This window comes from Macrotis lagotis, chromosome X (genome assembly GCF_037893015.1).
Source record: "Macrotis lagotis isolate mMagLag1 chromosome X, bilby.v1.9.chrom.fasta, whole genome shotgun sequence".
Classification (NCBI taxonomy): Eukaryota; Metazoa; Chordata; class Mammalia; order Peramelemorphia; family Peramelidae; genus Macrotis; species Macrotis lagotis.
In genome coordinates, this window is record NC_133666.1 from 537,211,957 (window position 1) to 537,226,527 (window position 14,571).

Genomic DNA, 14,571 nt, shown 5'->3' on the forward strand with positions numbered 1-14,571 from the left:
CAAATAGGTGTGAGGTGGTACCTCATAGTTGTTTTCATTTGCATTTCTCTAATCAGTAATGATTTGGAGAATTTTTTCACATGATTATATTGTTTTAATTTCTTCATTTGAAAACTGTTTTTATCCATTGACCTTTTATGAATTGGGGAATGACTTATAGCCTTATAAATTTGACTCACTTCTCTATATCTTTTAGAAATGAGATCTTTATTAGAACTCATTGTTGTGCAAATTGTTTCCCAGCTTTTCTGTTTTCCTTCTTATCTGGGCAGCATTGGTTTTATTAGTGCAAAACCTTTTTAATTTAAATCAAATTCATCCATCATAAGACAACCTTTAAAATTGAAGATAACAAGTTTTGAACTACATTTAAATTCTGTAATTCCTTCTTTGGGTATGGATGACATTTTCCATTGCAAGTCCTATTGAATTGTCTTTGATTATTATGCTGCTGAAATGAACGTGTCTATCATAGTTGATCATCACCCCGAATTGCTTTTAGTGTATACACTGTTCTTTTGGTTCTGTTTACTTCACTCGGCATCAGCTTATGCAAGCCCTACAATTCCTTAATGTAGAAACTGCTAAATTTTGTATTATCCTGACTGTCTCCACAATAATTCAGTTTGTTTCTTTCTGGCTGCTTGTAATATTTTCTCCTTGATCTGTGAGCTCTGAAATTTGGCAGTAATATTCTTGATAGTTTAGAATCTCTCCCTCGAAGTTATTGGTGGAGTTTTAAAAATTTCTATTTTACATTTTGCTTGTAGAATATCAGAGTAGTTTTCTTCAGTTACTTCTTCTGAGTGTATCTTGATCTTTCTATTACCATAGTAGCTGTCTAGGTCCGATTTTTTTTTTTTCTTCTGTTGTTTATTTTTTTCTGCTTCCAGGGTGGAGGGTGCATTATCCCAAGCTCTTGGGATTTTTTGCAGCTATTTTCAGAACTACTTCTAGGGACCTGCAAGTTTTCACTTCTTCCAAAGTGATATGTTTTAAGGAGAGGTTTTTACTGCTCTTATGGTCTGTGCTTTGGTTGATGGCTAACTACAGGCTCTTCATTCTGCCCTGGAAGAACTCTGAGGAGGGTCCATCACTCCCCCGCAGTAGCTAGCTCTGTTGTACTACTGCTCCTCTTCTTCCTGAGACTATGATCCAGATCAGAATATGCACAAAGCAACCATCCTGCCTCAGTGATAGCAAAGAACCCCTGTAACAAGCTCCTTCTGACCTCCTTAACATCTATGGAACAAGAGTTCTAGAAGCAGCTGCCTCTGCTGATTCACTTAATCTCAAGGACTACTCTTGGTCTACTGGGGCCAGCCCTGAACTGAACTGTTACTTCACTCTCACCCTAGTGCAGCATACATTTCCTGCTGACTTTCCAAGTTGTCTTTGGTGATTTCTAGGCAATTTCTAGGTTGGAAGGTCTAGAAACTGCCACTGCTGCCACAGACACAGTTGCCCTGTTGACTTCCTGGGTGGCTGGGGCTGGCCCATGCTGCCTGCCCTCGCTACACTGGGCTCCTCTCTCTTAATCAAGTGCAATAGACCTTTCCTGCCAATCTTCCAAATTGTCTTGAGCTGGAAAATTGTATCACATGTCTTTTGTGGGTTCTATCACTCTAGAATTTGTTTGGAGTCATTATTTAAAGGTATTTTGAGCGATTTGGGGGAGAGCTTGAGGTAGACCCTACCTTTACTCCACCGTCTTGACCCTGCTTCTGATATATTTTTTTAAATATTAAGTTATAATTACATATCTCTCACTCTATACCCCTCAGTTGAAAAAGAAAACGAAAATCCTTATAACAAATATGCATAGCCAAGCAAAACAAAAAAAATTCCTTAAGGAGCCAAGTCTCAAAATAGTATTTTTCAGCCTGCAGCCTGACTCTGTTATCTTTTTTTTCAGATTGTGGGTAGCATGTTTCAGAATTCCTAAGTCTTTCAAATTTATTTGTCTTCAGACTATTGTTGTAATTATATAAATTGTTTTCTTGGTTCTGCTCAATTTATTCTGCACCTGTTCATAGAAACCTCAGGTTTCTCATGAATTGCCTCCACACATACCTTTTCTTAGATCATATTCATCATATAAACATATCACATTCATAATTAGCTTCCCAAAATATAATATGTTCAGCCTTTTCTTCACAAGAGGATACTCAAGGAAACTAAGAACTTCCAAAAAAAGCCTACTTTTAATATTTTTGTTCATATGGTAATTTTCTTTTTTCTTTGATCTCCTTGGATTATAGACCTAATAGTGGTATTCAAAAGGATAGAATATAATTTATTATTTTTTTTGTCATAGTTGTCAATTGCTTTTCAGAACAACTAGATCAATTCATAACATAGCTGTGTTCAAGTACTTGTTTTCCCATGCCATTTTAGCATTTGTAATTGGTAGGGGACTGGGGGAGCAACTTTTCAAATCTAAGATATGATGAGACAAAACTTCTGAATTTCTATAATTTGCATTTCCTCTAATAATAAACTAGGCGTTTTTTAATATGGCAATTTGATAGTTTGAAATTCTGTCTTTGAAGAATGCCTGTTCATATGTTTTTGACTATTTAAAAAGTGGAGAATGACTCTTAATCTTAGATTTAAATTTGTTTCCTCTTTATCTTGGAAATGAAAGCTTTATTTGAGAAACTTGGTGTGAAGATTTCTTCCTTCATTTCCTTGCTTGTCTTTTAATTTTAGGTTGTTTTGTTTTGTTTTGTTTTGTTTTTAATTAAAATTGCCCATTTTGTCTTCTTTTACCTTCTTTATCTCTTATCTGTTTTTGAGCTCTTCCTTAATCCATAGATTGACAGGTCATTTCTTTCTTATACCTCTGAGTTTTTGTTTGTTTGTTTTGCCAAGGCAATGGGGTTAAGTGGCTTGCCCAAGGTTACACAGCTAGGTAATAATTAAGTGACTGAGGTCGGATTTAAACTCAGGTCCTCCTGATTCCAGGGCCAGTGCTCTATCCACTATATCACCTAGCTACCCCCTTACACCTCTATTTTTTTTTTAAGATTTCACCCTTTAAGGCAAGTACCAGTTTGCAGTTATTTTCATATGTAATGTATAGTTGTTGGTTTCTACCTGGTAGTTGTTATTATTGTTGTTACTGTTATCACTACTGGGGAATATAATCTGCAAATGAATTATAAGTAAAAGATAATTTGAGGAGGAAGGAGAGAACATTTGCAATTACAAAGGTCAGATAAAGCTCTACATAAGAATAGGTACATAGTCTTTACTTTGATGGAAACTAGACTCTAACTAGTAGAGGGTGAGGTAATAATGCTATCCAAATATAAGTCAGGGACCAGAGAGGGAAAGAACCTTCTATCACAGTCTTTGGAATAGTATGGAAGTGGAGGATAGAGATTGAAGAACATCAAGTACGGGTGGTTTGTCTGAAATGGGAAAGACTGTAATTTGAACTAAGTCCAAAAAAGTATTTTGGACCCAAAATATAAGGAACCTTAATGCCAAACAGAATCCAGGGGGTAATACGGAGTTCTAAAAGTGGATTCTTTAAAAATACAAATATATTATTGACTTGGTTTTTTTTGTACATCACAGTCATTCTAGGGGTGGAGGGAAGCCTTTCTCTTTGGAATGAAACATCTTTTGTGACAAAGATAAATAATTTAGTAAAAATATCTGATCTTTTGTTTGTCTCTGGAAATATATGTAACATTCTGTCCTAATAGTCCCCCACCTCTCATTTATGAAGAGGAAAGATTTTTTAAAAATCTGTTGTCTAGGACCTTTACTGGTTTCTTAATTGTTTTTGCTTTTTGTGATCATTTCATTTACCTTACAGTCATTGTGTATATTCTTTTGGTTCTGCTTATTGCTTTCTGTGTCATTTCACACAAAATTTTTCCCAGATTTTGCTTGATTCTTCATATTGACCATTTGTTATAGCATGATAATATTTTCTCAAGGTTCATACAGAAAGAATTAATCAGCACACTTGTGGTCTACCAGATTCTGAGACATATAAAGGACACTGATTGCTTTAGAACATAATATATATTTATTGATTGTAAATTATGTAGTAGTAACTGTCATATTTCTTTCAGTTTCTAGTGCCAAACTGAAAAGAAAAAAGAACTGGTTTGGAACAGCTATCTATGCAGAATTATCTGTAGATGGAGAAATTAAGAAAACAGCAAAATCAAGTAGTTCTTCTAATCCAAAATGGGATGAACAAATAACCGTGTAAGTATTTTGTTTCAATAACTTGTTTGCATGTAACATTTTTACCATCGTATGCTGATAGCTCATCATAGCATGAAAGTGACTGAATTCTAAAAAGCAAGTAGTGCATAAGCTCTGATTTGAACTATAGCTAATGATAATAATAATGAGTAACATTTATATATTCCCTTCTGTGTGCTAAGTCCTTTACTGTTATTATCTCATTTGATATGCAAATAGGAAGTAAGTATTCTCAGTATCCCCGTTTTATAGATAAGACAACTTATGTAATAGAGGGAGAATGACTTTGTCCAGGATCATACTAACTAGTAAATTTCTAAAGCTGGATTTGAACTCAGGTCTTCCTGATGCTAGACCAAGTTCTCTATCCACTGCACCGCCTAGCTACTCTTTACCATAGAGGGAAAAGCTTAAGAGTTTATTCATTGTGACATACTTGCTACTTTTCCAAGGATTAGTCTGCCTGAGCACAGAAAGACTCATTATGAGTAGACTGACCACTAGATGATGAACTCTTGGTCATAGTAACCATGAAATAAAGAAAAACATGAATTGCATTCAGTCGTATGAACCCTCTTATCTTTTGTGAACATTGTGAGAGTACGACAGAAAAAGGGGTAGACAGTGCTAAGAACTATGGTTTCTAGGCTAAAAGCTTCTTAATTGGTAACTTAAATGAAAGATAATTGTCCTCTAACCTGTGGTTCCAAGTACTCCTGGAGAAGCTGAGTTATATCAGTGTTTGCATTCTCGTTGTAAAAGAAACCAAAAGATATAAAGCGTACTACTTGGATAGCCTTTGGAAATCGGCAAATAAAGAAGTTATCAATTAGTGGAGTTGATTTCATGTTATCTATAAAGAAATCAAAAAACTTAATTTGGGGAAACATTTGCTTAGTTTTCCTTATGGTGCTGTTCATAAGCAAAAATATAAAGACTACTATGAAGATAGTTGAAATTTATATTTTTGAGAAGGTAAAGAAATTTTACAAAGATTTTTAAAAAGATCCTCTGATTAAATCATAAATTATTTTCTTTGATACTTATTGACAGGTGTAAAAGTCTACGTAAGAAACAATGTTGAAAAATATGACTCATGATTAAGAACCAAAAGATACCAAAGATTTAGGATTATAGGATCATAGAATCATAGATCCAGAGCTGGAAGGGATATTAGAAACATTTAGTCCAATCGTCTCGTTTTTCATATGATCAAATTGATCCCCAAGGAGCCAATTGCCTGACTTGACTTGACGAATTTTACTCAATGTGACTTGGACTTAGGCTGCTTCTCATATAAGGGGGAAAGTATTGGACTTTAGTCAGAACATCTCAGGTAAATCCCAGCTCTGCTACTAACACAGAAATCTCAAGAATAAAAAAAGTCATTGGGACGGCTAGGTGGTGCAAAGTGGATAGAGCACCAGTCCTGGAGTCAGGAGTACTTGAATTCAAATCTAGCCTCACACACTTAATAATTACCTAGCTGTATGGCAAGCCACTTAACCCCATTGCCTTGCAAAAACTTAAATAAATAAATAAATAAACATAGATTAAAAAGTCATCAAATAATTTTGTTATCATAAATATATCACACACACACACCCCCCACAGATTTGTCATTAAATTCCCGAACATTTCAGACCCTATCTAGTCCGGAAGAACTGACAGTAGAAGCATCCTTTCCTTTGTCCATCCCCTGAGGAGCCCCATGTGTCTATGCCCTATCTGGCTTACTTTGAGAGATGGAAACCTTTCCTCTTGCCTTTCCTTTATCTTTCCCTTAAGCACTTGACTCTGAGATCTCACGAGGGAAGAGAGGGGATAGAGCTTTCCTTTCATCTGCTGTTCATTTCATTTCTTTGCCATTTCTAGACCACCCTCATCCCATGGGACAGCTAAATGAGAATAGCAGTGCAGTTAGTTGTTCATACTGTTTGGATGTACTGGATGTCACCAGCCATCCTGTGAGATGGAGGATCAACAGGCCTTATCACCTATTTTTATCTGCCATAACGTTATTCTTTCTAGTTCTCTGAATATTCTCAAGTATGTGCTTAAAGCAGAGGTGGAGGACCTTTTTTTCTGCTAAGGGCCATTTGAATATTTATAACATTATTCATGGGCTGTATTTGGTCACATATTTAATTATTTCACCCCTATAAAGTTCCTAGATTTATTGAATTTCAAGTCCTGCCTGTGATTGCCTTGACAATACTAGACCAATGCAACCTTCCAGAATGTAGGTTCCCTGCCCTGGCTTAAAGAAAATTCCTGCTATGTGTAATAAATATTCTCATATATAGTACATTTCTATTCTGCTTTGTGCATAAGAATGGTCATTTTATTCAACTCACAATAAAAAAAAGTGTAACGATTGAGTCTGTCTTAAATGGAGATAATTTTTCTGTACAGCAGAAGTGAAAGAGTATTTTTTTCTTTTTTTTTTCTTTTTTTCTTTTTTGGTTTTTGCAAGGCAATGGGATTAAGTGACCTGCCCAAGATCACACAACTAGGTAGTTAATAAGTGTCTGGGCCAAATTCTAACTCAGGTCCTCCTGTCTCCAGGACTGGTGCTCTATCCATGTGTGCCACCTAGGTGCCCTGAAGGAGTGTTTTCTAGACATGGTAGATAACAGGTGAAAAAGCTTCGATACACACACACACACACACACACACACACACACACACACACAGCTTGTTAACCTAATAAAAGTAAGATTTGGTAATTGATTAGATATCAGTGGGATAAGGAAGGAAAAAAAATGAGGAGTTGAGTAATGCCAAAGTTATGAACCTTGGGGACTATAAAAATGGTGGTGGCTTTGGGAGAGGAGAAGAAGATGATATTATGTATTGAACATGTTGAGTTTGAGATGTGTGTATTTCATTTGAAATAGCCAATACTCTGTTGTTGATGTGACAAGTGAACTCAGGAGAGGGAGAGATGAATTTGGTATGCATAGTACTGTATATGTCTTATATGTATATTTTTTCTTTGTCTACCTACATACTATTTACATATGTGTGTGTACATACAAATGTATATAAAACACACTGCACCTCATTCCTGAGTTCCACACCCACATCTCTGCCTACTGGACATTTCAAACTGAATATTCTAGAAATATTTCAAACTCATCATAACTTATATTTACCCCCAAATTCTTGTGTCTCTCAAGATGGTCATTATTTTTACCCTTCGCTGATATCCTGTCACTTCCCACAACTTAATGTTTCTATGACCATAACTGACTTTAGACCCCTTCTCTTTAATCACACATTCACTACCATAGTTCAGGTAATTAATTAACAAAGATTATGTATAGAAATTTAGAAACCAGTAAGCTCAATTAGATGAAATCATTTAGTTCTTTTAAGGCAGTGGGGTTAAGTGACATGTCCAAGGTCATACAGCTAGATAATTATTAAGTGTCTGAGGCCATAAGTGTCTGAACTCAAAAGCTCAGGTCCTCCTGACTCCAGGGCCAGTGCTCTATCCATTGTACCACCTTGCTGCCCCCTCCCCCATTTATTTTTTAGCGTTTTTCAAGGCAGTGGGGTTAAGTGACTTGCCCAAGGCCACACAGCTAGGTGATTTTTAAGTGTCTGAGGCTGGATTTGAACTCAGGTACTCCTGACTCCAAAGCCAATGCTCTATCCACTGCTGCACCTAGCTGTCCCCCCATTTATTCTTTTAAGTGAAGAAAATAACATTTTAAAAAACAGAATAGGTCAAATGGTAAAATAAAAGGTACAAAGATTCACTGAAGGGAAGAATTCCTTAAAATGCAAATTTGAACAAATCGAAGTAGATTCACAAAAATTCACTGAAGAGAACAGTTCCTTAAAAAAGCAGATTTGGTCAAATAGAAAAAGATACACAAACTCATAAAAAAATAATGCCTTAAAAATTGCAATTAGGAAAGTGGAAGCTAATGCCTACAGGGGACATCAAGAAGCAATAAAACAAAATCCAAAAAAAAGGAAAAAAAATAGAAGAAAATGTGAAATATCTCAATGGAAAAAAACACTAACTTCAAAGATCACAAAGAGATTAATGTAAGAATTTTTGGACTGTGGGGAAACATAATAGGAACCAATGTATCAATTAGATTTATGACCCCAGTCTATGATTGGCATGAATGAGTCAGGAACAAAGTTTTTCAAAGTGCATAAAAGAGCTTGTATGTTGGAATTTCCCTACCCCTCTCTCCCACCATGAGAGAGTTGTGCCATTTTATTAAGATATCTTAATAAAAACCATTTTAATCAAAAAATAAAAAAAAGAATTTTTGAACTACTTGAAAACTATGATCAAAAGAAGCTAGACATCACTTTTTTCCCTCCTGAGGCAATTGGAGGCTAGTGATTTGCCCAATGTCATACAGCTAGTTAGTATCAAGTATTTGAGTTTGATTTGAACTCAGGTCCTCCTGACTGCAAAACCAGTGCTCTATCCTTTGTGCTACTTAGCTTCTCTGACACATAATCTTTTAAGAAATTATCAAGGGCAACTGCACTGACATTGTAGAACCGTAGGGCAAAATAGAAATTGAAAATCCACTGATCATCTTCTACAAGAAATTACAAGTTGAAAACTCCTAGGAATATTATAGCCAAATTTCAGAGCTCCCAGATCAAGGAGAACATATTGAAAAGCAGCCAAAAGGAAACAATTGAAATATCATGGAACCACAGTCAGGTTACCCCCAAGATTTAGCAACTTTTACATTAAATAATTGGGAAGTCTTAGAATATGATATTTCAAAGGGCAAAGGAGCTAACGTTATAAACAGGAATCACCTACTCAGCAAAACTGAGTATAATCCTTCCATGGGGGGAAAATGGATATTCAGTGAAAAAGGACTTTTTTTTTTTTTTTTTTGTAAGGCAAATGGGGTTAAGTGGCTTGCCCAAGGCCACACAGCTAGGTAATTAAGTGTCTGAGACTGAATTTGAACCCAGGTACTCCTGACTCCAGGGCCGGTGCTTTATTCACTACGCCACCTAGCCACCCCCAACTTTTAAACATTCTTGATGAAAAGACCAAAGCTAAATTTGATTTTCAAATATAAGACTCAAGAGAAGTATAAAAACTAAATAGGAAAATAAAAATCATAAGGGATTAAAAGAGGTTAAACTATTTACAATCCTACCTGGGTAGATGATACTTGTAACTTCTAAGAACTTTCTCATTACTAAGACAGTTAGAAAGAGTTTATATAAATATAGACAGAGGCCTTAAGTGTGTGAGTTGAATATGATGGAATGATAACTCAAAAATAAAATTAACAGATGAGAGAGATGTACTACAAGAGAGGGAAAGGTAGAATGAGTTGAATTAGCTCACATAAAAGGTGTGAAGGAGTTTTTAGAGTACTGTAGAGGGAAAGATGGAGGAGCATTATTGTATGATGATCACTTGTGAATTACTTGGCTATTCTCAGCAGTACAATGATCCAGACTAATTCTGAAGCATATATGTAAGTGAAAACTGCTATTTCCTTTCTGAGGAAGAAATAGAGTATGAATGCAAATTAAAACATTCTTTTTTAAACTTTTTATTTTACTTGTTTTTTGTTGTATTTTTTGGACAGGGCTTGTGTTTTCTCTCACAATGTGATTAATGTGGAAATATATTTTGTTTAACTGAACATATAACCTATATCAAATTGCTTGCCATCTCAAGGAAGGGGTAAAGAAAAGGAGAGAAAATTTGGAACTTGAAATTAAAAAAACTTAAAAATTATTTTTACATGTAACTGGGAGAAAATAAAATATTAAATATACCCAAAATTTATGAGCAAGAAAAACCTAAGAAGACTTACATGAACTGGTACAAAGTGAAATGAGCAGAACCAATAGAACATACATAAAATTTCAATATTGCACAGTATTGCATAATGGGTATTCTCAGCAATATAATGATCTAAAATAGTTCAGAAAGACTTAGGATGATAGAAAGGTTTGATTATATGTAACTGAAAAGTAAAATTAAAATGTAAAAAAAATTTGTAATCAGAAAAGTGAAGCTAAATTTTTATCTTAGCATTATGCAAGTTAAGAGTTCAATAGGACATTAGAAAGCATAAGCATGTGTATGTGTTTATATTTATACTACATACATGTTGCAATCTCATTTTGCAGATGATGAAATTGAATCCCACATAGGCAAAGAGATTCCTAAAGTCACAAAGAAATTTCATGTCAGAACCCTGTCTCAAACCCAGGTCTTCATTCTCAGTTCACTTCTGGATTCTCTATACCAGAAAAAGGACCTGCTAAGTAATTGAATAGTATAAATAAGACTTTGGGCTTGCCATTTGACAACTTTTTATTTCTGAGGCTCATAAATAATTGCAGTTTATTAAATTGTAAATAAATTAATATCTAAATCATATGGAGCTTATTTAATAAAGATTTAAATTTAAAAATTTATTTTGACATATTGTCAATCAAGTTCATAACAACAATTTCATGTTTTAAGCTTTTATTCATATTAAAATAGTGTCTGTGTAAGAGTAATTAACTTTATTCTGAACTTTATCATCATAATTACAAATCACTCTTGTCCCACCCTTGTTTCTCATGTTTGTCCCTTTTAAGTTCCTTTTAAGTCTTTTTAAAGTTCAAGTAACAAGCGATAGTCTATAGTCTATATTTCAGATGATATATTGATTTAACATTGGGTTTCCCTGACATAGAATTTATGAAGTTTAACTATTCAAGGAAGGGCAGCTAGGTGGCTCAGTGGATATAGTGCTGGACCTGGAGTCACAAAACTCTCCTTTTAGTGAGTTTAAATCCACCCTCAGATATTTACTAGCTGTGTGACCATGGATAAGTTGCTAAACCTTGTTTGCCTCCATTTCCTTATCTGAAGAAGGAAATAATAAACCACTCTTAACTTATCTTTGCCAAGAAAATCTCAATTGGGGTTACAGAGAGTTGGACATGAATGATAGTGATTGAATAACATCTTACTATATTAAGAAATTATTATAGCATAGTAATAATTTATTATTAATAATCAACAATAGCAAAGAAGGAGGACTGGACTTGAATTTGAAAGGGATCTGGCTTTGAATCTTTTCATCTCTGCATATTGGCCTTGTGATCCTAGCTGAACCTTAGTTTTATCATGTGTAAAATGGGGGATAGTTATTTTTTGCAGTGTCACATTGTGGTTGTGAGGAAAATGCTTTATAAGTGTAAAGCACTATATTAATGTAAAGCTCTTGTCTTTCCTCATATCTTGTATCTTTTTTGTTCTGATTTTTGACTATAGGAATGTGACACCTCAGACCACATTGGAATTTAGAGTGTGGAGTCATCACACTTTAAAAGCAGATGCATTATTAGGAAGAGCAACAGTAGACTTGAGACAAGCTCTTGAAATACACAATAGAAAATGTAAGTCTTTTGTTCTAATTTCTACTATTTTATGTTATTTAAATTTTAAAAAATTTCATGAGTGAGTAAGAAGTTAACTGGTATATTTACTATTAGCTTTTTTATTTTGAGATAATTATTTCAAGTTTTTAAAAGTGAATTTAAAAATTAATTACCTTTCTCTCATAAATTTACTGAAAAATTTACATTCTCTAACAAGCATTTAGATGCTGATGTGAAAGAGCAAGGAAATGGGGGAAGGGAGGCATGTAGGTAGTGCAGTATTGTCAGGAGGACCTGCATTCAAATAGCAAGTCACTTAACTTCCATGTGCTTCAGATTTTTGAACTGTAAAATAGGGATTATTATAGCACCTCCCTCACTGGGTTGTTGTTGAAATCAAGTAAAGTAACATTTATAAGTACTTAGCACAGTTTCTGAGGCAGAGTAGGTGTTTAATGAATGGGTAGTCCTTTCCCTTTGTCTGCTCAGTTTTGGTGGGTGGTAGTGTTGTCCTTGAGTCCATATCCTTTAGCTTCTGGAATATCATATTCCAAATTCTCTACTCTTTTATGATTGCTAAATCATCCATGATTTTGATCGTGACTTCTGAATACTTGAATTCTTACTTTTTAGCTACTGTTTACTTAGCTAATTATTACTTTGACTTGGAATTTCTGGATTTCTGCTATTTTTTTTGTTAATTTTGTTTATTTAAGGCAGTAGAGTTAATTGACTTGCCTAAGGTCACATAGCTAGGTAATCATTATGTGTCTGAGGTCAGATTAGAACTGAGGTCCTTCTGACTCCAGGACCACTGCTCTATCCATTGCACCACCTACCTGCCCTCATCTGTTATGGGTGTTGTTGTTGTTGTTGTTGTTGTTGTTGTTGTTATTTTAGGTTTTTGCAAGGCAAATGGGGTTAAGTAGTTTGCCCAAGGCCACACAGGTAATTATTAAGTGTCTGAGACCGGATTTGAACCCAGGTACTCCTGACTCCCAGGCCAGTGATCTGTTATGTTTTTTTATAAAAGTTTTCATTTGGGGATTTCTTTCAGGAGGTGATTGATGGATTCTTTTTATTTTCACTTTGCTCTCTAGTTCTAAGAGATCTGAACAGTTTTTTCTCTTAAGAGTTTTTCAAATATGTGTCTAGATTTTTTAATTTTGGTTGTTTTTGGTTGTAGCATTCAGATAGTCCAATGGTTAACAATTTTTTTTATTTCCCATTTTTTTCAGGTTAATTATTTCAATTCATTTCATTTTATTTTTTGCTATGAAATAGCTTTATTTTCTTTTGGATTTTTTTCAGTCTTTTGACTTAGCTTTAATGTTTGTTTTTTTCCCCATGAAGTCATTGACTTCTTTCTATTAGTCCATTTTTAATTTTCAGAAATTCATTGCTTGGGCAGAATTTTGTACCTCTTGTGCAAATCTGTTAATTATCTTTACAATTGCTCCTTCTATAGTTCTCATTTCTCTTCCAATTCTTTCTTCAAATAATCTCATTGCATTTAAAACATTAAAAAAAATTGTTTACAACTTTTCCAGAAATTCTAGTTGAGTTTGTACCTAGGCTATATTTTTCTCAGTCCTTGTAGAATTTTCAGAGCCATTCTCTTCTGTTTTTGTTTCTTGATTGTCCATGCTACTGTAATGACTCATTATGGTGGGTTTTCTTTTCTTCCTATTCTTCAAGAGACTTAAGCCTTGGCTCTGCACTTCTACAGGGAAGGTCTGACCTTGTCCTGTTGCAGTTTACTTGGGATGAGGAGTGTTAAGTCATACCAATATGTCTGAGATTGGGCATCTGCAAGCTTTCAGTGCTTCCAAAATGGTCAGAACCCTCATGTTCTGAATTTTGCAAAATCCTGAATTGGATTTGGGTCCAGAATAGATTGCTAATATATTTCACCTCATCAGTCAGTTGGAAAGCTCTTTTGGCTTACATCAGGCAAAATTGTACATTCCTCTTTGGTCTAAGATTCCACCTTGGTTATACGTATATTATACTGGTTATATCTAGACTGGGCTATATTCTGGAAGTGAGATCTTGCTTTGCATCTAAAATCTAAGCCACGTCACAGCTAAGTTGCTGCTCACTTTTGAACTTCTTTTTCTCTGTATACTTTCAGGCTCTCTCTGTGGTGGAATGCTAGAACCTTACACAGGTCCCCTTCTTACTTTACTCTGTATATGTAATGAAGTATTGGGTAGTAGGTGATAAAGCTAGCAGTCAGTGTTTTTCCCTATCACAGTGCACCAGAGAGGGTCTGGGGATGTCTCAGTATGGGTCTGAGACCTTCTTTTTCCATGGTCTGTATAGCTTCTGCCTTGTATTTTAGATTGCTCCATACACCATGCTCCTGACCCATGTCCTGTGACTGGTGGCCCAAGTCTTTCTACACTATCTCCCTGAACTGGATAAAGGATTCACTGGGCTTTTCTACACTTCTTCATCAGGTTTTAGACTGGTGCATTTTCTAGATCTGTTAGGAGAGGAGCTTGGATATATTGCTTCACCATCTTGGCTTCATTCACCTTGTTAACTCAATTTAAATTTATTTTAAATGTCTAGACTTATCTACATTTGAGAATAAGTTCTGCTTGATTGTTATTTGTTGGAGATATTTGTATGTCCCAAAACATCTTTGCTGTCAGCCTTTCCTCAGGACTAACTTCTTATGCGTCCTAACCTTTCTCCTGCCTACAGTTTTATGAAAGAAATATATGGGTAGTTTTTTTCCTAGCAGACCATCTCTAACTGTTCATTAATTTAGTAGAGTAGATTACACTTTAAGAGATAGTATAGTAGTTCAGTAAAATAAAAACTGGATCCAGAAGCAAAAAGCCTGGGTTATGCTGTCTTCTCTAAGAGACTTACCAACAAGCTGTTCAATCTTCCTGAGTCTGTTTCCTCATATGTAAAATTCAGAGAGTAATA

General features: G+C 34.9%; 1 protein-coding gene across 7 annotated transcripts in view; it reads left to right on the plus strand.

Annotated features, from left to right (window-relative positions):
* WWP1 (WW domain containing E3 ubiquitin protein ligase 1) overlaps positions 1-14,571 on the plus strand; it is a 135,411-nt gene that overhangs the window by 53,088 nt on the left and 67,752 nt on the right. For 6 of the 7 annotated variants that reach the window (XM_074199594.1, XM_074199591.1, XM_074199592.1 and 3 more), the window contains 2 exons: positions 4,092-4,230; positions 11,522-11,646. In XM_074199594.1, coding sequence (XP_074055695.1) covers positions 4,092-4,230; positions 11,522-11,646 — 264 coding nt within the window. Of the gene's footprint in view, positions 1-4,091; positions 4,231-11,521; positions 11,647-14,571 lie in introns of those variants that run through there. The other variant, XM_074199595.1, reaches the window with a different exon arrangement.